Source organism: Phlebotomus argentipes, unplaced genomic scaffold (genome assembly GCF_947086385.1).
Source record: "Phlebotomus argentipes unplaced genomic scaffold, Phlebotomus argentipes genome assembly contig_15, whole genome shotgun sequence".
NCBI lineage: Eukaryota > Metazoa > Arthropoda > Insecta > Diptera > Psychodidae > Phlebotomus > Phlebotomus argentipes.
Genome location: NW_026776181.1, coordinates 9,975,283 through 10,000,000, shown reverse-complemented (window position 1 = coordinate 10,000,000; position 24,718 = coordinate 9,975,283). Strand labels below are relative to the sequence as shown.

At 38.6% G+C, this 24,718-nt stretch overlaps 3 protein-coding genes across 3 annotated transcripts in view; all 3 read left to right on the top strand.

Moving 5' to 3' along the window:
• The window catches only part of LOC132262116 (meiotic recombination protein W68), a 9,068-nt gene extending 5,278 nt beyond the window's left edge, over nt 1–3,790 (top strand). The window contains exons 2-3 of the mRNA XM_059761256.1: nt 1,925–2,806; nt 2,869–3,790. Of these exons, the coding sequence (XP_059617239.1) occupies nt 1,950–2,806; nt 2,869–3,790 (1,779 nt within the window). The 5' untranslated portion in view covers nt 1,925–1,949. The remainder of the gene's footprint in view (nt 1–1,924; nt 2,807–2,868) is intronic.
• A 5,941-nt stretch (nt 3,791–9,731) lies between these two features.
• Nucleotides 9,732–11,818, top strand: LOC132262428 (juvenile hormone esterase). The gene is made up of 5 exons (XM_059761700.1): nt 9,732–10,797; nt 10,853–11,031; nt 11,094–11,232; nt 11,362–11,494; nt 11,568–11,818. Exons 1-5 carry the CDS (start codon nt 9,732–9,734, stop codon nt 11,758–11,760), a joined length of 1,710 nt encoding a protein of 569 aa, XP_059617683.1. The 3' UTR covers nt 11,761–11,818.
• An 8,292-nt stretch (nt 11,819–20,110) lies between these two features.
• LOC132262243 (transcription factor glial cells missing) lies at nt 20,111–23,082 on the top strand. The gene is made up of 4 exons (XM_059761443.1): nt 20,111–20,211; nt 20,730–21,083; nt 21,144–21,375; nt 21,538–23,082. The coding sequence occupies exons 1-4, from the start codon at nt 20,201–20,203 to the stop codon at nt 22,270–22,272; spliced, it is 1,332 nt and encodes a 443-aa protein (XP_059617426.1). The 5' UTR covers nt 20,111–20,200; the 3' UTR covers nt 22,273–23,082.
• Nucleotides 23,083–24,718: the final 1,636 nt, after the last annotated feature.

The window sequence follows — 24,718 nt, the reverse complement described above, 5'->3', positions numbered from 1 at the left end:
TTAACTTGCCACTAAAGAGCATTCAATGTGTGAAATTTATGTGAATTAAATTGCGTTTGCTAATTCTTTAATTCATATCCGTTGCGTTGTTTTCGTTCTCTCCTTGCCTCATTTTTTCGTCACGTTATATATGTGAATTCTTGTGTTTTAATTAGTGTCAAGCTTTGAGATTTAATAATTGACATTGAGATTGATTCAGATTGAGTGGCAATAATGAAGCAGGAAAAACTGATGTATAGAAATAATCCAACAAATCGTGGGAAGATGATTCACACCCAAAAAAACTCGAAATATGCTGGTGGTCGGTCCTATACAATATATTTGGTCCCTTTGGTGTGAATTGACGACGGAGTTGTTTATATTGTGCATTATATTTGTCACATAGAATAAAATTCAGTAGTCAATAAACTTCAATCAAATGCACCCAACACAATTGAGAATTGGGTGGCACAGGCAGCCTCATTCTGTGCCCATGAGAATATCTCTAGCGCTGTTGGAGGGTAACCGATATACCAGATCAATGAGTAATGGGGCTTCTATTAAAATGTAAATAATCAAAAGGCGACACGTAGTATGTGCTCGTATAGGAGAATTTCCAGCCCGTATGATTTGATGTGTGATTTCAGACTCACGCATAGGGTAAAGGGAAATGGCAATTAAGAGTATACAAAATCCATAGTATTTATAGATGAAAGTGATTCAATTGAGAATTCTCTCGATTACCTCAAATTAGTGTAATAGACACCAATTAGGGAAATCCATTGTGGAAAATTTCTCAGCCACAGAAAGACTCTTAATATCGTGTGATCGTTGAACATTTTCCAGTGATCACGATTTTTACCCAGCCAAAAATCCATCTATATAAGATCTTTGATGAGATGAAGTCATGCGTAATTGATTAAAATTGATTGTTTGTCGGCAAACACTTTGTAATCTTCTTTCTGGCCTCAGATGTTCACTTAGTTTATTTCATTTTTAACATTTCTTTCATCAAATGTTAAAATAGAGAAGATTGCATAAAATTAATTGGTGTGTAGAGCATATTTATACAAATTTCTGGCGAAACACGTGCAAACATTACTTCTTTAACGGTCCCCTGAAACGTTTCTCTTCTGCTTCCTGCGCTTAAAGTTAAAAATCGTTTGAGACTTTTTCCCAACAGATGCGACACTTCGAGTGTGCCAAAGAATTTTCACCTGAACTTTTCATTTATGTAAATATTCAACCCGCATCTCAGTTGAGGGCATAGGAAAAAAATGTGAAAATAAATGAAGCTATAATATAAATTTCCAGCAAAAATATTTGAGGTGAATCCGTTATAGCTACAACTGTGGCAATTACAACTCTTCTACTTTGTCTTCCACCCCCACGAGCCACGGGCAAATGGAACACTTCAGATAAGACACCTTTAATGCATGTATAGCACTGTACATATCAAGTGATTCTAAACCGTTTTTAGCATTCAAGTCTCACAACATCAATCATCTAGAGCCTATCAAAAGGTGACACTATTTGCGGTGCTTGCCTACAAAATCTTAATTATTCCCGTGCAGGTGATGTTTTATGTGCGAGCTGGCATGGTAATCTCTTGAGCGCACATGCTGAATAAAATTAATTCAACGTTCTTCAATGAGGCGTTGGGGGTAATTGTGTGTATTTTCTTGTGTGCATATAGATTTTTTCTTGGAAACTTATTTTAGAAGGATCAAAAGTCAATATGAGGTAAATTTGTCTCTACATATGCACAATATGTGTATTTTTTTATAGTAATTGCGACTATTTAGTATGTAAATTTAACCCGCATGATTTGATAAAATGAACTATATTTATTGCGAAGGTCTGTCTCGCTTGACGAACTGACTTGTAATCCTATACATTATTGTCTGTTAAAATTCATTATCGTTATCTTAATTTTCAATTTCAGTTGCGAGTCACGAAGACCATCAAATATGTCCTTTTCCGCTGAAGATGAGAAGCTCTTGAAAAATATTATAAATGGCCGAGATTTTTCCATGTTCGCCAGTGACGATTCATCATTAAGAGACGAGTCAACGGATGCCTTTGAGCTCAATATTGATTCTCTTGCCTTTATTCGGGCTGAAGAGGCTGATGTTTCACTCTGCAATGATTTGGGCTTGGATTCAATGATCAGCGCAACGCATCACGACAAATCATATTGTGATAGGACAACGAAAGACTTTTGCATTTTCGAAGAAGTTCAGCGCTTTGATGAGAAAGAGAAGGAAAAGCTGAGGCACAAGATTCAACACCGGGAAGAGAAATTTAACGAAATATTCAGACCCATGGCAAGTTCGACTCCAATTCCATTTGATTCGTCAATGTCAAAGATCGAGATGGCAGAAATCGACGAAATCTGTGGAGATTACACGATTAACGCTGAAACTGTTGAAATAAAGAACACAAGGATTATCACAAAGGACTGCACAAAGGCCCATGAGAAAAAGTCCACCACAGAACAAAGTGTGGATTTGCTAACGAGCGCTAATTGGGACGCTTATGGGGCGCCATCCATTGCTCCATTTGAGAATACAAGACGCACTCTGGAGACACCAACTTTCTGTGCAGATGCTCTCGTAATTGCAAACGAGTATTCACCAAGCAATTCTACCGTTGGTAAGCACATTTTCTTCAGCCAGAGAGAAGCTGAATCACCGCGAAATGGTGATATTATTGGGAAAATTGAGCAAATTGTGGAGTCACTGATTGAAGATTTGAGCACAGGAAACACCCTCAGTTTGCAGATAAAGCGTATTCATTCGTGCAATATGGAGTTGATTGACGAAGTGTAAGTATAAGGAATTAAAACAATCTACATGCAAATTTTTCAGCTTTCTCTTACTTTTTCAGATTGAAGATCAAACCAAGCGAGAAATCTAAACTGAAGACAGTTAGTTTTCACAGAAAGACGCACAACCAGAGATTTTGCCTGATTGTTATGCTGTTGGGAGAAGCATACAAATTCTTGAAGACCAACACTGGCTGCAATAAGCGCGAGATCCTCTACCGCCACTTGAGTATGGTGAGAGACATGAGAAATCTGGAGGTTGGCATCGCAGACATGTGCGCCATGCTCGAGATTGCTCCATGGGAAGTGGGCATTGTGGCCACTTCCAAGGGCCTGGTGTCTGGTCCCCTCCGGATAATCATGGACACAAGTGACGTGATTGATTGCGGCACAGCTTTTGAGGGAACTGCTCTCCCACACAATTTCACTGCAATGCAGGAATTTCGGACCACCGCCAAGTTTGTGTTGGTGGTTGAGAAAGACACCGTCTTCGAGAGACTTCTGAAGGATGATATTTTCAACAGGATCGGCAAGCATTTCATTCTGGTTACTGGCAAAGGCGAGCCAGATACGTGTACACGGTTCTTCTTGAATAAGATGTGGACAGAGCTGAGCATTCCAATTTACATTCTAGTTGATGCCGATCCTTATGGAGTTGAAATAATGCTCACATACAAACATGGATCTCAGGCAATGAGCCAGCAAGCTGATTCGCTCGCTGTTCCTCATATTAAATGGATTGGAGTTCATCCGTCTGATTTGGTCACACTCAACATACCGAAGCAGCGACTGACTTCGGAAGATCGCAAGAAAATTCGAGATATCATGAAGAGATTTTATTTGACAGCATCAGTTAAAGAGGAACTGAAGATACTGGATGAAAATGGTCTTAAAGCTGAGATTGAAGGGCTTTACGAGTTTTCCAATAACTACATAATCGATGAATATATCACGAACAAAATTAAGAATAACCTTAATATGTAAATTATTTAGTATTTTTTACATGAAATAATATTCTCTGAAATACACATATGAAAATCTTCACCGTGTTAAGCATCGCAATAATGAAAGGGCCGAAATTAATCGTGTGTGATTACGTGGAACATTTCGATGGTATTTTTCCTAATGTCTCAGAATAATTCACCCAAAGTAGGTCATTAAGCTGTAATCAAATCTCAAGATCAGCAAATTATAATGCATCCCCTCGATATGTGATAGACTTGGCCGGGGATGGATTAATTGGCAATTTAGGGGGGCGAATTATCGGTTGATTCCGTCGATTCTCATCTTATTTGCGAAATAAGCCCTCTTTGTGTACGCTTTGGACAGGTTTTGCGCCTCAATGCACTGATAAATTTCACACAGAAGATATCTGACCAAACAATGTTGAGACAATGAGAGGATACTCACTTGATAAGGGCATACTTCTTGAGTGACTAACTTTCAATATAATTTTCCCATATTTGTGGATGACCACACTAATGTCTTCGGCACACTTCAAGCAGAACAATAGAGAGTTTACCTGCCCGTAAGGGTAGGCACTATCTCTTGGCCTTTCTGTCACATATCAAAAGGATTCTTCTCCACCTCACTTTATCTCACCGTATCAAGTCAAACGCCAGAGATTTATTATTTTACAGACTTTACAATTTGTACCATAAATATCTTCGAGAATCGCCAATCTTCGCATTATATCAATGTTAATATCACGTCAAGCGCATGCATGGAGGTATACCGGGAAAACACAAACTCGCAGTCCTTTCAGCAGATGTTAAAAATGATCTTTTCTTTTACTCCCATATGCAATCTAACCGGTAATCAACATATTGCTGTCTCTCTGATGGTGTACACCTTTTGTGGCTGCGTTTTGTGTCTTGCACATAGTGAGCATTTTTTATACGATAAATCATCTCATTTGTCTTTCAAGCGCTCTTTCATGAAAACCATCACAGATAGTAAATAATAAAAAAGGAATTTCCAGACGTCGCGCGTCGAACAATTGTCTCGTGATGTTGTCCTGACGAATATTGCTTGCGTTCAAGAGGCATCAGTGGCACACTTTGGGATTTGTCTTCTTATTGTTCGCCGTTCTTCTTTTATTCAATGTGGTTCATTTTATCTCATAATTTACATCACACCTTCTGGGGATTCTTTTATCTCTTTGACGGAGAGAGTGTTGAATCAAATTTATTACACCTAATTACTGACATATTACAACAATATGATGTCGGTAGATATTTATCTATGTTTATCTTGGTGTCTTTTCCTAAAATTTCGAACCTCATTACATGTGAAAAAGACTCCCAGCGAAGAGTCCAGAAATTAGTGGATTAAATTTTTTTTCCCACAGTGATGAAATTTTTAGCATCAATCTTGCGTGATTGAGCACAATCGATCTCGAGGGCAGATCACGAATATCGGGCATTTTTACGCATTTCACAATACATGTAAAACAATCTCTTTTGAAGATCTCACCGTAGATTGTGGTGTAGACTATATATACAATAGGTCAAGAGGGGTACTTTCGCTTCTTGCGCCAAGAGAAGCACACACGACTAGAATGGTCATATTTTCACTATGCCAAAGGTGTTACGATATGGAATCTCCCTCTCTATCGTGGTTGCGACCGTAAAAGTCACATTTTTATGGGATTCATTAGTTTCGTGTTACTATTCGTGGGAAAATATTTAACCCCTAAAATTACAGTCTTCATCAATTAACCATTTTCACAGGGTATGAGTTCGATTCTCCAAAAATCCAAGGGTTTTGGCTTATTTTAACAGTTTCTCTTTAACCGCCCACGAAGTCGCTGTCGATATGTCACATTTACTTCGATAAAGAATCAGAAGAATGTCCCACCATGAATTTCGTTTATATGGAAAGCGATGTGAAGAATGTTTTAAGTAAATGATGGCAAGAATGATGGTCTTCAAGCTAAATTGACACAAATGCCACGTCATCAAATCGCAATCATACACAATTCCTACATATATGCATACTCCAAATTGATTAACAATGAGCGGATCGGAGATAGAGGAAAAATCACTGCATTCTTTTCATATAAAAATCCTTCAATTCTGTTTGACATTGAGCATGTGTCACTGCAATATGCCCGTATAATTAAGTGAGACACTCAAAAAATGTGTCGATTATTCTATTTACTGGTCAAATTGTCCCCCAATAAACAGGCATATTCTCCAGAAATTGCTGGTAAAAGTATGGAATTCTCGTGTGATATATATACATATTTGGACACGACTGGGAAGAGTCCTTCTCGCATGTTGTGGAATTGAAAAGGTTATCAAATTGTTCTGGGTCAGTACCAAGAATGCATATGAAGGCGGCGCACATGGAATATAGATGGAGACATGTGGATAGAAAAAAGGGAAGCAAATAACAGTCGTCCCATTTCTATATGTTCACAAACTATTGGCATAAAATGCATACAATCTAGATCTGTGGCTTATGGGGTCGCATAGCAACATACAAGACCTCAGAATGACATATTTATTGAGTGCCATTCTTTGTGTTCACACTGAGCACTCATATCACATTTTTCGATGCTGCACTGGAGGAGCTCCATGTGAACTTCAATTTATAATTTATATGCAATTTATCCTGTTTGCACTTCTTCTGGCCACGAGCAAAGAGAGAAGGAGTCTCGCTGTCAGATAGTCATCAGTCAATTTACACACCTTCGTACGCGCACGCGTGTGTGCAAAGGTTCACCGCCAAAGAGTCCAACAATGCAATCTGCAATGCACCGACACGAAGTCTTCCACAAAAAGTCTACACGGGTCTCCGGCAATTTCATATTAAAAGTCGTATACAACTACGATGACCATGAGGTGAAGGTGGAATGTGGCAAACAATGTGATTTTGTGTGGAATTTAATGATAGGAGAAATGTGATTTATTGAGAGCATCTTTGAGACAAGCTGTTCGCTCTCGATAGCCAATTCGAGTGCTAAAATTGTGAATATCCGCCGAGCTATAAATTCATGAATTGTAGTTCTAATATGCGCATTTTAATTAAATCCAATAGACCTCCTAAAAAAGGGACCAGAGGTCAAATTTGTCAAGTTCCTCACATTCTACAAGCCTTTATCCCTCTTTTTCTCATATTTCTGCTGCTACTTCATCAACAACCACATTATTGATAGTTTTATTGTCTGACATATTCACAGTATGTTACCAGTATTGTTTTCTACGATTTTCATGGTTTTTATTTTGTTAATGTACAAAGAAAGAATTGTCAAACTTTTTCATCAATCATCTTTATTATAACATCATCATGAAACAAGATTAATATCATTTTTAAAATGAAATCTACTAAATTCTCATTGTTTCGCGAAGAGAGGGAAACCTGTTTATTGAGACATATTTTTGTTTCAGACTAAAAACAAATAAATTTGCTTGAAATTCGCCTCATTCTGTACTAATAAAAAAAAGGTTGATGCATGGAAGAAAAGACGATAAAAGATGCAATCTCAATTGCTACCGCTTTTATTTGACGATAAAATAGGGGCCAAAATTCACACTGACTCTCTTTTATCGCCCACTTAAGCATATGTAATGTACATATGTATATTTGAATAGCAATTAAAAACATTTTGTATATGAAATTTACAACCAGATGACGGATGAATTAATGATTTGATCCTTCACGCCGAATATGCGATCTGATATTTGCATTCTCCTCTAAATCGGTTTATTGGGAATGGGGAAGCGAGTGTGCCTTTAATGAGGGGAATGACTAATATTTGAGTCATCATTGCCAGTCAACCTAAAATGAGCAATATGGTGTTGTGAATTTACATAAAGTCAAAGTGCATCAAAATGCAAATTGACACAATTAATGTTGCATAGCATTTTAGGAAATTCTGTCATTTGCTTTTGCATGATTTTTATTTACCAATTTCACCTAATCAAGGTCTCTTGTTGGGATTCCACTTGAGGGATGGCATGACCAAATGTCCTGTTGTCCTGTCCACGTGAAAAAGTGTACAATTTCCCGACCCTTATGGTGAATAAAAATTGCGATACAATTCTATAAATACATTATCTGTCCAATTCGTTCCACTCTGCGTCCATAAGTGTGGTCGAAGGGTGCATGAATTTTCAGTCGATTCTCCGATGCGGCATATTTATGCATAGTGCTGGAAGGCAGCGACATTAGCCTCATATCAATGGTGGTATGCAACCAGCACGAGCCGACCAACTGACGATGATATTGCGCACGTGGTTTACTGTTTGCCAGGTGATTATTTTCAATTGTGGGGCTTTTCCCATATTTCAAACCTATCACTTTGTTACGTGAATTAGATATGAAGTGCGTGGGTTGTTCATAAAAATTCCCGCGATTAGCATAGAAGAGTAGGCAAAATCGCGCTCTCGCGAATACTTGGAATATTCAATAATTCTAGTGATTATAGTTTAATGGAGTATTTAGCACAATTAGTTGGGCGCTGAATGCCGCAAGTGAGCCCAAAAAAGGGGATTCCGTGAAGTGAGAAGCATGACTAAATGAATTATGCATAAAAAAGCGAGTAAGGGAGTGAGATAGAAAGAGTGGCGCTCTGCAGTTAATAATAATGCTTAACGCTACGCATATGTATAATACATGTGTGATTTTCAGCAGAGATAGCATGAGCGTTTTGTACAAATTGACGTTTTCTCTCCCGCCTAGCAATTTTTATGTATGATTCTTATCAATTTGCAAGTTTGTGTGGTGTGACAGAATTGCACTTTCGAATATTTCACATTCTTAAGGAGCAAAGTGGAGAAAATTGCTACTTTCCGTAATTGAGATGATTGCCCGAGGAGTGTAGAGCCGAAGGAGGAAAGAGGACGGGTCTCTTTTTGAAAGAACAAATATCCAGAGGCAAGAATCATTGGGTAAAATTATGCTTCTTGTCTCCAATGGCAAATTGGTGTGAATGTTCTCAGCATTTCATCTTCAAGTTTTTTCTCCCCTTTGCTTCTCCGAAAACCTTTTGTACATAATTGAGTATGAAATTTTTCACCTTATTCACGCCATGTGTCGCCGCAAGGAACTTTTATCACTTCTGAAAGACCTCTTGTGTAAACACTGACCAATTGTAATTTACATAAAACAGCGATTAAATCAAAATTATCAAGTGGCAGAGACCTTCGCGATAAAAGATATTACGAATGGCTGCATCAACCACAAATTAGTGATCCGACACACAAACGAAAAAACCTGCACGTGGAGGAAAGGAATTAAAGTGAGAAGAGACTAGCTACTGAAAAAAACCAACTGAAATCAATCTGCATTCTTGCATGGTATTCAGAATGTTCTTGCAAGTTGACTGACCTCGCATTTAATTGGTGAATTTTTTCGTCATAAGAAATATTCATTATCTCCATAGGTCATAAATTATTGTGCAAGTTTATATATACACTCACATGCCACATTTCTTTGGAATCTTATCGTGACCGCTTAACTTAATCGAAGGCAATAGTGCACTCTTTACACCTTGCCGCTGATTCAAATTTAATGCATTGCCGATTAAAATGTGTCTCACAAGCTATCGTCTTATTTAAGACCTATTTTTGATAAGGCATTTAATGAACACTGACCATTAACGTACAATAAAGTATAATACAAATTTTCCCCAAGAATATTGATGAAAAATATTGGCAAAAATGGGATAAAGCGAAAACTCACACAAGACAAAAATGAGAAGGTCAACAAGATTGCGATTATAAGCCGATAGATTTATATTATACATAAAACTTACAACAAAATGGGTTTTTCCTGATTACTTCAGTCAGCAATCTTTCGTTGTGGTGATTTGTGAACAGTAGAACTGATTGTCTTAGAGTTGTGAATAGAATTTTTGCGTTTGTGTGTTCGGTTATAAAAGTCACAGAGAAATTTGTGCCATGCAGCATTCAGTACAATGCGGTCAATCGCGGGAGTGCCGCTCATAGTTGCGATTCTTGTGCTATTTTCGCCCCCGGAGAAAGTCAGTGCAAAGAGTGAGGATGGAAATATCGTGGTGAAGACATCTTTGGGAGATATCCGCGGTGTGACGCTAAAAAGCCGCCTTGGGGAGTCATTTAGTGCCTTCCGGGGTATTCGATATGCCAATCCGCCAACTGGTCAATTAAGATTTCAACCGCCTGAGCCCGTTAATCCTTGGAGTGGCGTTTATGACGCGACCAAGGATGGACCTCAGTGTCCTCAGCCTAAAATTAATAATGAAATTGTAGAGTCTGAAGACTGTCTCAGGCTGAATATTTATTCTCGACAAGTCACCAAGAATGACAACCTGAAGCCAGTTCTCTTCTTCATCCATCCTGGAGGATTTTACGCATTCTCGGGGTTGAGCGCCATGTTTGGACCTGAATATTTAATGGATCATGATGTTGTCTTGGTCACGATTAACTACCGACTTGGATCTTTGGGATATCTCAGCACAGGAACTGCAGATAGTCCAGGAAATGCTGGATTTAAGGATCAGGTGGTGGCACTAAAATTCATCCGTGATCACATTTCTGCATTTGGTGGTGATCCCAATTCCGTCACAGCATTTGGGTACAGCGCTGGAGCGCTGAGTATAACACTGCACATGGTGTCACCGATGTCGCGTGGACTCTTTCACAAAGCCATAGTGATGAGTGCCTCAGCAATTGGGCAATGGTCACCACCTGAACATCAACTGGAGTTAGCGCAGAAGCAAGCACGTCTATTCAATTGTACAACAGAGACACCAAAGGCATTGGTGGACTGCTTACGGAAAGCTGATGCAATTGATATGGGTAATAAGCTCAGTGAAATGTTTGAATTGGGCTCACAGAACCCCTTAATGCCTGTATTGCTCTGGAAGCCTGTCATAGAGCCAGATTTTGGACAAGAACGCTTCCTTGTTGAGGATCCGACGATTTCATACCTGGAAGGCAGATATATGAAAATTCCCGTAATAGCTGGAATTACTAAGGACGAATTTGTACAGTTTGCACATGGTGAGTTGTTTATTTCGAATACTTCTTCTATTCATACTTTTCCTTTGCTTTGTAGGTATTTTAACCAACGATAATCTTAAATACGAATTCGATGCAAGATTTAATGAACTTGCACCGATTGCCTTCTTGTATGAAAGAAATTCGGAAAGATCCAAGAAAATAAGCCAAACTTTGAGGAAATACTATGTAAATTTCCCACTGATAAGTGAATCTCGAATACCACAACTAGGGGAGGTATGTAATTGGTTTGAAGCTTTCTTTTCATTTCTCAAAAAAAATACACTTCTCTTTGGCAGCTGTTTTCCGACAGCTCGATAGGATTCAGTGTCCATCGATTCACTCAATTAGCCTCCCGCCACACGAAGGTCTTTTACTACAAGAACACGTTCCATGGTCGCTACAGCTTCTTCTATTACCCCGAAGGTAAACCCTATGGTAAGTGAGAAACCGCAGAAGAGCTGCTGTAAGAGACTCTTTATGTGATATCTTTATTTACAACGTGACTATGTATAATCCATTTACCATGTGAATGTAATGGAGAAAATTTGCATAAATCTTCATCAGGTGTGGTACACCACGATGACTTGTTATACTTGTTTGGGGTTCCTTTACTGGCTCCGACGTTTGCTCAAAACGACCCTGAAAATCTCAATGTGGAGCGTATGACCAGACTGTGGACAACTTTTGCCGGCAAAGGGTAATATTATAATATTTACATATTCACACGACTGAATTGTAAAAAAAAACCTCTGATTTACATATATTCACAGGAATCCAAACAACCCAAATGATGAGTATTTGAGTAGTGCACAGTGGACACCTTATTCTTCTCTTTTGGATAACTATTTGGAGATTGGCAATGGAGACAATTTCACGATGAGAGAAGGCTTGTATAGTGACAGATTTCGCGTTTGGGACGAGCTTTTCCCTCTTCCTTTGACGAATAAAACCTCTCATCTTTAATAACCACAATACCTTTTGCAAGAATGTGTTTCACACAGAAATAAACATTGTGCGCGTATTTGGTTATGTTATTCCCCAAATTTTTATTAGCACGATCGAATTCGGAATTATGACACAGAAAATTCGCACGTCATATGGATGAAAACATGAAAAATAACATCTGCTGCAATGATGAAGGGAGTGAACGACACGCGGTCGAATGGTACCAATTTCTGCATGTAATCGAATTTTATTGAGTCACGGCTACACATAATATCTAATGCTATAGATTTGTCGGTATTCTAAACAAAACAACACTGTTTTACTAGTTACATTGCAAAGATTTTGAGGGGTGAATGATATATCACTCAATAAATTTAATATTTCCTGTGTAAAATCAGAAATGTTAACTTGAAGTGTGCTCAGAGTTGAAATTTTTGCACTTCAATTGCATGAAAAATCAATGTACGAGCGCCTAAAGCTGTAAATGTTTCCGGCATCCGGAAAAATGTTTTCACTGCGCGATATTCCCCATATTACAGTGCAATGAGAGATGCAAATTCGTATCAAATTCCAAACATCACACCAGAAAAACATCCAATTTCATTGTGAGACCGGGTAAAAGGCACCAACGTTTTCAATTTCTCATAGCGGCGTGATCCCTACGGCTGAAACCAAAAATGATTTATTGACAGACACTGTGACAATATTTTGGAGATCTACACAGTGAATATAATAGAATATTCCCCTCAACAATGCAGTAATAAACAGGACTTCGAGCAGCCTCTCGAGATTGTGAAAAAAAGTAGGTTGACTCTGCAAATCGATGGGGTGGAATTATAACAAAGATAGGGTGAAAATGGAGTACAATTCCTGATCACATTATACAAATCAGGAATTTGAGAACAAAATCAACCCCGTTCCTCCCCCATTAAATTATTATTGTGCGAAGCAAATCTCATAGTGTTGAGCATTGCATTATAATTGCGTATGATTCAGGAATGAGCATCAACAACGAAATGAACATACGTTTCCAATCCACAGAAGGGAAGTAGAGGAAATTTGCAATTTGTTCAGAGTTTTGAGTAATTTTCCGATAGATAAAGGTGTGTAGCTATGAGCGTGGGAATTTTGCAATATATTAATCCTTTCGCCACTTCTTAAGTCCACTGAATAATGCCAAAAGTGGCACTTAAGTAGCCATTTAGAACGCAGCACTGAGAGTTCACATAAAATAAATCATATAGACACATTTACATTCATTTTGAGACATTCAACATCCGGAACACACGCTTGAATCTCTCTCATTCTTTTTCACTTCTCGTCATTGTGCGGCATTTTAAACCCCTTACGCCAGAAGGGATGTGAGTGCAAGAAAAAAGGAGAGCAATACAGCGAGAGCAATGCTTGAGTGTCATTAAGGGTGACCTAATCCAAGTCGCAACTATTAGAAATTTATTATTGAAGCATTATTTTAAATACATAGTGATTTCAATGGAAATAATGTAAATTAAGACCCCTTTTTTCACTTCAGAATTGTAACTGATTTTGAAGTGGATTCCATTTCATTGTTCCTCTGGCAGTATTTCATGCTCTGCGGTAACCTCAGCATAGGCACAGGAGTAGGTCTCACCACAATTGCAGAAAATAGGGAAGCGCATGCAATTGAAACATGAGTATTTTTGCCATGCGCTTCCTGGGGATTTTAACTATGTACCTATTCTCTCAAAATAACATTCATGCAAACGTTCATGTTAGTAATAATATTTTAAAATGTACGCACTCTTCACATATTCACATAATTCTACTAACAACAATACATTTGCGGTGAAACTCTGACCAAATATCTATTTTCTGGATACAATTTGAAATAGCATTATCGTAAATTTAATTATCCTTTCACCATTAGAATTCATTTCACATTGAAATTCAATTTTCAGGAGAATTTATGATGTCATAACTTTCGCACAACAATGAGAAGTTTAGATTTCCCACAACGCATTAATGGAATTTGACTATGCATTGTCACTAAATAGAACAAATTATCGGGAAAATTGCATCTTGAGAAAAATTGTAAACAAACATGAAACTCAAGACCGAACGGTAAAATAGCATCCACACATTTTTTAATTCAATTTTTATTAAATGTTCTTTTTATGTTCTCATGTTTTCACATTGAGGTCCGACAACAATGAGCAAGAGAGATGAATTTGCACACGCCGCACACGTACTTGAACAAGAGGCATTGTCAGTGCCTTTGATGAGGTTGTCTTCGCCCTTTTCTTTCATAAAATAGACAACAAGGGAAATATCGAATTTCACTCTACTTGTTTTCATTTCTGTAAAACCACACAGAGTTCACACAATCAACATACCAACAAATTGTACATTGATGATGATGACGCTATGGAAGCCCTCTTTCTGTTCAATTGAATATTCGCGTGGTACTTTTCTCCCATCCCTTATTATGATCATTTGCAGTGTGATAACAAATTCCGAGTAATTTTAATTGCAAATGTCAATTTCACACATTTCCAAAATTATACTCTAATCTGCCATCCTATTTGCACGACATTGCCAACAGATTTATTCATCGCTGAGCACACAAATATCCATTCATTCTAGTATATTTACATGAAAGTGGTTTGATGTGAACAAACCACTCCACTAACTCTTATCTCAACTTCATGTATGACCAACAAATTTGCCACTGCCATGGAGCAATCCTCGCTCTCTCGCTCTGCTATTCCGCACAACAGTACGATTCTCGAGCACAGACTAAACCACTCAACGATAAAATCTCTAATTAGTAGATTTTATATGTGAAGCGAGTGAGTTGTGTATGTGAATTGCCAGAGACACAAAAACCTACTCAAAAACATATAAACGGGGAGCAAATTTTCTCTGATACATCAACTCGCGAAAACAGCACAAAGTGGATGTGAATTAATTACATTTCAAATGACATCAAAAGTTTTCTCACAAAAAGGAATAAACAATGCCCTAAATTACAAACGGCACTCACACACAAATGTGATGTCCACATTTCTCAAAGTACATACATAGTTAATTAGATTAGTCATAAGCGAAAAGGAGGCACGTTTTTGAGTTTCTTCTCTTCCTCAAGCAAAATTTGCAACAATGAGATTTTTAAGGGTTTTTTTTTAATACTAAATATAATTCATATTTCTCACAAAGCGTATGAAGAAATCGTCCGTTACTTTTATCATCCCTAATATCTCCTTAACCGAACTTCTCCAAAGAGTCCGAGTCTGACAGTTTCATACACTTATCACAGATACGAATCTGTGACTCTCAACCCCTGAATTAAAGATTTCAATAGAAACATCACACTTTTTTTCACGTACGCTCAGCTCCTTAACTTCGACCTCTTTGTAAAGCGAATAAAGAAGCTCAAATGCAATTATATCGCAATGATTCTTATCAATTTTTGTTTGTGTGTTAAACAACCATGTCGTCCAAATTTTTTTGGCACACATTCGTGACAAAAAAGGGTGTGAGCACGATGAATGAGTGTGATGATGAATAATAACATGAATTAAAGAGGTGTATAGACTTGAATTTTATACACCATTTTCATCCTCACGTGAGAAAATAAAAGAACATACAGGGTAGATGGTTAGAAAGATATTCGAGGTGAAAACGGGAAAAAATTGAGGATTGAGAGAAAGGAAATTGTAATAAATGAAAATATTATTGAATTTTATTATTGATTTCGCTTTGACTTCGAAGACACTTTTTCTCACGATCAATCTGCGGGTGGAGTATAATAAAGAGGGACAATATGTTCCTTAATTCACTCTCAATCACCCATGGAAAGTCCCCTTGACTGGTTTTTATCCTGACTCACAAAATGGAGTGTTCACCCCCTCTTGATGGCACTTAAGCCAGAAAGTCAAAATGATGATAGTGAAAATTGGTTTTAAATCAACTCCTCGCATTTGCCACACCATTTTTGCAAACTCTCCTCTCTCTGTCTCGTACATCTTCGGATGATTCCTGATGATCCCACAGAGAGAGGAAATTTTGACTGAGTACCCCTGAGAAGTTCATAAAGCAACCAGATTTTAATGCGGGCAAAACAAGTTGAAAACACTGCATGTGGTTGGGAAATTGTTTCCGACCAATTTTCAGCAATTTCCCATGGAGAGCATGTCAATTCATAGATTTTATCTCTGATAAGCTGAAAGGACTGAAAGATTTTAGGTTTCTTTATGAGGAATTCACATATCAGAAGAATCGTCTATGTTACTCAGATACACTTCGACACTCACCCTAAAAGAAGAGAACATGCCATTTATTCTCTGTATAAAACTACCATTAATTGGTTTGACGCCTCATCAAAATAGTTTCCGCCATGAAGTCAATTAAAACCACATTTTTTATAGTTGCCCATCCCCATTGCGAGGGAGTCTGCGATACATGTGAGATATTATTATGCACATTGCGTGTATTTAACTTTCACTCACTTCGAAAATAGGGAAAATATTCACCGCCACTGATCAAGATAGCGCCGCGTGTGTTTCATGTCGAATTTTTAATTGCGAAATATACGAAAAAATCCTCTTCATCAACACACAATTCCCCCTTTTGGATGGTCAGCAAAAATACCAGACGAGATGATGCCACTCATTGATGAAATGATTGCATGAATTGACACGAACTCGTTTATTCGTGAAACACAGACCGATCTGCCATCACATAGTGGAAGATCGTGGTACAAGGAAGATGCCACTTCGACAAAATGATATAATTGCTCTATGAGGATACCATATGGTAAAATGGGGTAAAAGTACGTAATTACATTGTCCACCGACAAGAATTTCAAAGTTATTTTCATTCTGTCTGATTTTGACTTCAAGGGTCAAAAAATGTGTAGACACCCCAATAAATTCACAGAATACTAATAACCCCTTCCCAATGCCGAGGTTATCTGTTGTTTTCTTCATCCTTTAAAAGTAGATTTTCTCGGCCAAAAGTGAAAGAGGATTCTCAGGAATAAACTTGAAAATCATTTCTCAAAAATTCATTTTTTTCATATTTCAGCGATTTTTACGCAGATTAATTTATTGCCACGTTTGTATTTACACCAAAAACTGTGCATTTTAAGTTTGCCAGGCGAAGCGAATGAAATGGTGTGATGGCGTGACCATTTCCATTTAATTCCAACAAAATAGCGGTCACGTGTCCGCCACTTAAATTGATCATTGAAGTCTATGAAGTGTGGTGGATGAGGAAGATCTCCCCTTCAAAATTCCTTCCTCATTTCGTAAATTCATATACAGTAGAATACTTGAGATCGTGATCTCCATGTTCAGAGCTACTTTTCAAAATTCGGTGTTTTACACCAACCACAGGCTTCAGGGTTTCACTGTTGGCAACTTATTTGCACAATAAGCTGAATAGTGCTTGGTAATGAGCAGATTAGTTTTAGTTTTTAGAAATATTAGGTAATATGCGCAATAAGTTGTAATGAGCTGACCATTGGCGAAGTCATGAATTCTTTCAGTTATTGTGCATGTTGAAAATTCGGAATGATTGTCTCGAATGAGACTCTGTTTTGTCAGAGAGATGATTAGAGGCCCTTGTGTTTGGCCCACCAGCAAATGATGATGTATGAAATGGGACAGAAAGCAGACTAGAAGTGTACAATTGCTGGTTTTAGGTGTTGAATTCGCCCTTGGGCATGGTAAAGGCATGCTTGGGGTGATGCATTGATGAAATGACTATCAATCATACAATTAATGACACACACTTACAGCACGGGATGAAAGCAGATGTCCTTAGGACACTTTTGTAAACATGAAAGATTCTCTGAAACGAACTAAAATTGTCTCATAGAAACAAAGTTTAACACATTAGTGAATAGAATGGTAAATGTACATTTAATTGAGAATTATGAAGGGGTTCTTCACCACTAATTAAATTTAATTGACGAAGAATGCCGACACACACCCTCCATGAGCGTCGTTGATTTTGAATAAAGGAACCTTCAACAAGATATACAATAAAATCTCTCGGAAATTATCAACGAAAATTGAAAGAAGTAAGGAAACATTTTTGTCCTATCCTTTGTGCCACTCAAATTGAGTCAATTAAGGGCAAAAAGGGAGTTTAATTTCAATCAAATGCGCGTAATATTGTAGAAAAATTACTTTGTAAAGCTGAATGGAAAATGTTAACGCAGAACCGATACGGAATTATTATATCCACACAGATGTTGATGTTATAGAGGTGTTCTTTGAAACACCTGCCCTAATTTCTTGTTGAACGTTTTATCCTACACTTCACACGCCTGTATTTAGCATTCAACACTCAAGAGGTAAATATTCTTCATGCAACAAGACAAATTCTCAAGAACGCGACAAACGTGAATATTAATTACTTGATTGCCTTCCTCAAAGCGATTGCGCACGGGCAAAGTCACATCGCTTCGTGGTGACTTTATGCATTTCTGAAATATTCTTATTCTCATTCTTCCTCGTCCTTTCCTGGATTGGAACTCCCCTTCTTTATACATATAGTGCAAAAGAACAGCATTTAACGACTGCAGAGAACGAAACCGTTGCGTGTGAATGTTGCATATCTGCGGTATATTTGGTCACATCTCTCACACAATTTCGCACAGAGAAAGATTTCAAGGGGGGTTCAATATCAAGGAAGGCCAGAGATCACTATCACTGGATTTCCTAACGGGTCTCAGCGGGGGATTTGACAGAGCTAATGAGAGGATTTTTGAGAAAGGCTGACTTTTCCCAACACATTAAACAATACAGAAAATTGAGGAAGGGGAATATTATAATCTGCCTAGTTGATCAAAGACAAGAGCATCCATTTAAGCGACTAATATTCATGGTGAAATTTAACGTTTCGAGGGAAGAGAAGAGAAGGTCTGAAGAGAGTCTAGCAGAAAAACGCAGGTGTTCCAAATGTCTTCAGCAATTAAAGGCAAATTGAATGACGGTCAATCGAGTCTTGGGAAAATACTTTCGATATGAGATACTAATTGAATGTGTGAATGTAAAAAGTGAGATAAAAAGTTTAACATTCGTGGGAAGGCAGAAAATGTTTCCTTTCGAAAAATTTCTAAATTAAACCGCAGTACAGTAAGAATTTCAAACATTTCAACATCCATTCCTCAAAGACATCAATGAAATATTGTTTTCTCTATGGCTCAGTTCTGGGAGTCATTGGGTCATCTTCTGGTCACCCCAGAGATCAATGATACACCAAACCGATATCGCGGCGTTCGCAGACACTATAAAGAGGAGATGCTCACAATCAAATTTATTTATTTATTCCTGCTGTTCCTCAGCATGATTTTGTCAGTTCTCTCATTCAAGTTTGATTTAACTGATTGATTAATGATTATAGCATATCTCTCCTAATTTGTGTGCCAACGATTTCGCTGCCTCTACCATTATTGTTGTCTGTGCTTCTGGCTTTGTTCTTACCACTGGGAAAATGCTATTGCAAAAGCGCAATGCAGTGGGGAAAATCTCACAAAGGAATCTGTCCTGCCATGGATGAAAATCCTATGGTGCTAGACAATAATATGTAGAGTAATGCCAAGTTCAAAACACCCGCATCGTTTCTGCTGTAATTCTTAAATATGTTCGCTTTTTTCTTACACCAGTGAGAAAATTCACAGAACATAAAAGACACATTTGTGCACTTCCGGACTGACTAATTCTCGAATTTCCTTTACAGAAGCGCAGATCATAGGCAAACTGAGAATTCTTGTGAACATTTATGTACCTAAGTATCTCACTACATATGTACAAATTATGTATGTTTTCTGGCGTTTTGTTTCTTTGGAAAACCCATCCTTCATCTGCTCTGGCAATTGAAGATAGTCACGGCGGAATAATAAGAGAAATGAAAAGCAGAAGAAGCTTTACTCACGGAAAATTCTCCCTTGCTGCTTTCCATGCCGATGACTCGATTCCAAAGTTATCCGACCAATAATGCCGTGGCTGGATAAAGACATCTCATTGGTGCACAGCAATTTCCCCATTTTAACTCTATTCCGAGCGAGCTCGTGGAAAGTTGAGAAAACGGGGCGGAGTCTCTCCTATGCTGCAATAGCATAAGACCGAAGAGTGAGCATCTAGAAGCACATTAGACTGGTGGCTCCTCTGCTGTTGTTCGTGTCTCAATCCACGGAGTCCGACACATTTCAGTTTTCTATTCGCACTCACACCGTCCGGACGTGTGTCTCCTGCTCGTGATTCAAAGCATTTGTGACTGAAGCGCGGCGATTGCCCGAGTGTTTTGTTGTGCTCATCGTCACAGTTGAAATTCCTGATTTTGAAACGGAAAGAGCAACACACCAAGTCAAATGGAGAAATAAAGTTGCTTTCGCGATCTGAAGTTTTTTTTGCGGAAAGTTCAATATTCAACTTAATTCAAGTCAATTGGATAACGAATTCACGACACGATGGTTATTATGTAAGCATATTTGTTAAGTACATTGATCGATTGGTGAAAATTTTACCTCATGCACCAGACGTGGTGCATAATTGCGGGGCATCTTCACCGGATATTCTCCTGTTGTGCGCGATTTTCTCGACGGAGAGCGTGTGTGCAAAAAGGCACCACACATTGTGATATTGAAATGAGTCACAGACGAGAGAGATTGTGAAGATGGTCCAAGATTCGCAAGAACCAGTTCGTGATTGCTTGAGATTCCCAAAATTTGACACATTCAATTGCAAAGTACCCCTAAAAAATGGTCTCCAAAAAACATATGAGCGATAAATAATTCATATACTGTGAAGTCTCTCGTGGTGAGCAAGTCGCGGTGATTGAAAAAAGAGAATCCTCATCGGCGTTCTTATTCAATTTCCAGAGTGCCAATTTAAAATGTTAAACACGCCTGACTCACGAAATCCCTCACGTTTAAATTGCTCATTTCTCTTGCCTACCGCGGCGAAGGAAATTAGCTAATTAACTCATCAACATTTCAGCCGACCGGACTCGCCACCGCTGAAAATCAGGAGCAAAGTTACCACCGATTGGGACATCAACGACACTATCGTGCCAAGAATATCGGACACGGAATTTGATGAATTTTGCGAATGGGCCGATGGACACTGTCGTCTTGTGTACCCCGTGATAATTGACGATGCTCGACGACATTCCTCCGGCTGGGCGATGCGTAACACCAACAATCATAATGTCAACATCCTCAAAAAGAGTTGCCTTGGTGTTCTGCTCTGTTCGGCCCGATGCCGCCTCCCCAACGGGGATCGCATCCACCTCAGACCGGCGATCTGCGACAAGGCTCGCAGGAAGCAACAAGGAAAGCCCTGCCCTAACCGGTGAGTTCAGTGCTTGAAATCAGTTTGATGTTCCAATGCTGAAGATTTGCGATGGTTTAGTGCGTGCAACGGACGTCTGGAAATTCTTCCTTGTCGAGGACACTGTGGTTATCCGGTGACCCATTTTTGGCGCCATACGGAATACGCAATCTTCTTCCAAGCGAAGGGTGTTCATGACCATCCCAAACCTGAGGCGAAGGGCTGCAGTGAGACAAGACGGAGTCTCGGTGTTGGCAGAAGAATCCGAGGATTGGCTTCACTACTAGCTCAAGAAGCAGCTCTGAATTCAAAGGTAAGACACTATAGGAATTAAGGTAGATTGATAGATTTAACCGCAGCGTGCCTTTGTCAAATTATAAAGTTAATATCCAAACTAGGTGAATTTACGGCTGCTAATACTAACCCAGCTGACATAGATTTCCATGGATAATACAGTATCGCTTTCTATATGTAGCTCACAACTCTGCGAAGACCCAAAGGCATGGGCAAGAACTTACAGTCCCAGAGAAAAAAGTGCAACTTCTGCATGGAATTCACATGCCGATGCTCACAGGTTAGTCATAATTCGCTTGTCCCCACCTCAACTGCCCACGTTCCATTCGCCAACCTCCCAATGAGCGTCAATTACGCCATGGCCTCTCACGAGAGCTATCACACTCTGGAGCACTCTTCGGCGTATGGCATCTCAGCCGCCAATTACATGCCATCGGCCAGCGATCAGCAGCTCACCAAGTCCACAACTCTGCTGGATATGGAAAGTGGAACAATCGCGGCTCTTGACAATTGGCAGAACGGTGATGATGCAATTAGTCTCACGAGCAGCAATGGCACGACTTCGACCACCTTTGATTCGACATCTTGCGCTCAATTTGTCGATTCCAACATGTATTCGTATCCAATGTACGATGACCGCAACACCATCACGTCCATTTCACCCTCAGCCAACAGTGATAATTGCAGTATGAACACATTCTTCGATCAGTACAACTACGCAAACAACAATTTTCACCACCAGAACTCATATCAAAACTGCTCGTACGACTATCAGAATGCCAGTGAAAATGTGTACGCAAGTTATGGATCTGCAGAAGTTTACGATGGGAATCACTGGGAAGACTCACCTTATCAATACTGCGACATAGCACAAAATCAACCGCAGCAGGAAGCCTTTCAGTGTTACGAACAGTGAACAATAAATCTAGCCGTGGTGGCAAAGAGAAGAGTAATGAGTGAAGAGATACAAAGCAGCTTCTGAGCATTCAGAAGAAGACGAAGATACAAGCATTAGCATAAAATGTTCATAAATTAAAAATACTTTAGAGCTGATGAGCTCCAGCTCGACTGACAAGGAGTTCGCGATGTAACATTTTAATTTTATTGAGATAATTTGATCAATATTGTCGCATCTTTCAACCTTTATTCACTGTGACGCAGTTCGCGCAAGATTAAATATGCAAGCCTTGTCACGCCAGTCAAATTACTGTCCCATCAAATACCTATTAATTACTTCATTTAAGAACCTCGCCTCAGTAATTAAGTGGCTGAATTTGCAATCTTTTTTTCTCACTTTGATCATAAAAATTAAATTACAAACACAGAGACAGAAAGATATGCCAGAGACACTATATAGAAGAATCAATACTCTATCGATAGCAATCTTGAATTTTCCACATTTGCTGCTTTGTATCATCAAAAGTATTTTTGTAATTTGTTGAAGACTGTTTCCCATTTCGTACTCTTGTTATGATCAAGTGGGAATTTTTAAAATATTCTAGTCAATCAATTCCCACTTAATTGTTTATTTTACATATTAAACAAAGTTAAGAAAGATAGAAAATTTCTATATTACAATTGTAAGATGAGTAGTAAAAGTTTTCTTGTAGTTTTTAGAATTATTCATCAGGATTTTTCTTTTTTTTCCACCCTTGTGACTCTCTTCTGTAGGAATTGGCAGAATGAATAAATGTGAAATTGCACTATACGCGTTGTGTTTTCTTCCCTACGTAAAACTGCACTTCTAACACTCTTCCGTCAGTAAAGCGCATTTTAGCAAATTACTATCTCTCGAAAAAATCAAACAGCCATTGTCAATTTATGGGCTTCTCCAGCCGCAAACTAATAGCGGAATAAACTGACTTTGTTTGCCTTTTGTCACATGCAATTTTCCCCCGGTTTGTGGCTAAGGGCAATTTTTCGGATACTCTCTTTCCATGCCTCTGCAGATGGGGTGACCAAGCTGAAGAGCCCGGCACCTATTAATAGTTTTACATGGCATATAATACCCACTCGAATGTTTTAGCCCATTGTTGTGAATTGGGTATGAAGTGAAGTCACTCTCTGTGTCTGAAGAATCTCATTTAACCAATGAAGGGAACTATTTCTGCATGGAGATTTGTGTGTCCTCCACTTGAGAAAAATCGTTACAGTTCAATAAATTTTCCCTACAATTTCAAAGAAAAAATCTTTTATTAAAAAAAAAATCTCATGTCGTTCCCTAGACAATTTTTACGTCCAACAGGGACAAAAGAACATTTTACAAACCATTAAATTGATGTCAGATTTTCATCAATCATAATTACTGGTGATAAAAAAGCAAGACACATAATTTTTCAGAGCCACCAATTGACAATTTACAGCAACACTTTGACAGGATTAAATACCCGATAAATTCGAAGGGATGCACAAGAAAGGGGTGAAGCACTAATGAGTGCATTCACTGAACTCTACACATCATTTCTTAGGACTTCCATTATCATTTTCCCTACAATTGGAGAGTGCTTGATAAGAGCAGCATGCGAGAAGTTACAACAGCGTCAGCCCAACACTATATTGTTCACCCTTTTCCCCAGGACTTTCGTCAATGCCGTCGATTCAGTGACTGCAGCCCATTCATAATTTGCACTGCGTTGTTTCCGTGTCACTTTTCGGGACAACACTCTCACAATAGTGTCTATTTTTAATAGAAAGCGGAAGCAGAATCCAGATTAGTGTCATTTATCATTCACTCGAGGCTCTAAATGATGTTTTGTCGTGCGCCACACTGGAGAATGGGAAAATGCGCATGAATTATTAATCATTTGCATATTATTTAAGAGGCGATACCGGGGAGGTTTTTTTGTATGCAAATACAGTAATGCCGTACTGTTGATGATCTCGGGGATCCGATTAGCTCTTATTGATTCCCAATTCTACTGAATAGGGCTGCGAGAGGACAACAGATTACAGATGTAAGATCGATTTGTAGAGTGTTAATTTCGGGTGTTAAATTGTATTGTGAGGGGTTCGCGAAGGATGTAAGTCAATATTTGGAGGAAGTGTTGCGAGGATGTGAACACTTATTAGGGGCCAATGTAAGGTCATCAAACAAATTCAAATCGCGGGAGTGCTGCAGTTGTCCAAATAGAAGTGTCGGCTTTCGCTGAGAAACAGAAGTATTGACGCGATAATATTGACGGATTATTACTAAGGGATGTGAGATGGCGAAGGGAGAGATCTTTTTGCCTATTGTCTAAATTAACTAATCCAATAAATAACACCACGGTGAATTGTCTGCGTGCTCACTTTTTCTCCTCATTTTCCGATTTTGTCGGGGAGATCGAGAAGTGTTCACTCTCCCTGTCGTTTTGAGGGGTGAT

What these genes read in the sequence shown, in the direction of transcription:
- LOC132262428 (XM_059761700.1), top strand. Translation starts at nt 9,732, where the DNA reads ATGCGGTCAATCGCGGGAGTGCCGCTCATAGTTGCGATTCTTGTGCTA. An exon ending in GAATACCACAACTAGGGGAG is followed by an intron (nt 11,032 to 11,093) that starts GTATGTAATTGG and finishes TCTCTTTGGCAG; the next exon opens with CTGTTTTCCGACAGCTCGAT. An exon ending in ACAACTTTTGCCGGCAAAGG is followed by an intron (nt 11,495 to 11,567) that starts GTAATATTATAA and finishes ATATATTCACAG; the next exon opens with GAATCCAAACAACCCAAATG.
- LOC132262243 (XM_059761443.1), top strand. An exon ending in GGAAAGCCCTGCCCTAACCG is followed by an intron (nt 21,084 to 21,143) that starts GTGAGTTCAGTG and finishes GCGATGGTTTAG; the next exon opens with TGCGTGCAACGGACGTCTGG. An exon ending in AAGCAGCTCTGAATTCAAAG is followed by an intron (nt 21,376 to 21,537) that starts GTAAGACACTAT and finishes TTCTATATGTAG; the next exon opens with CTCACAACTCTGCGAAGACC.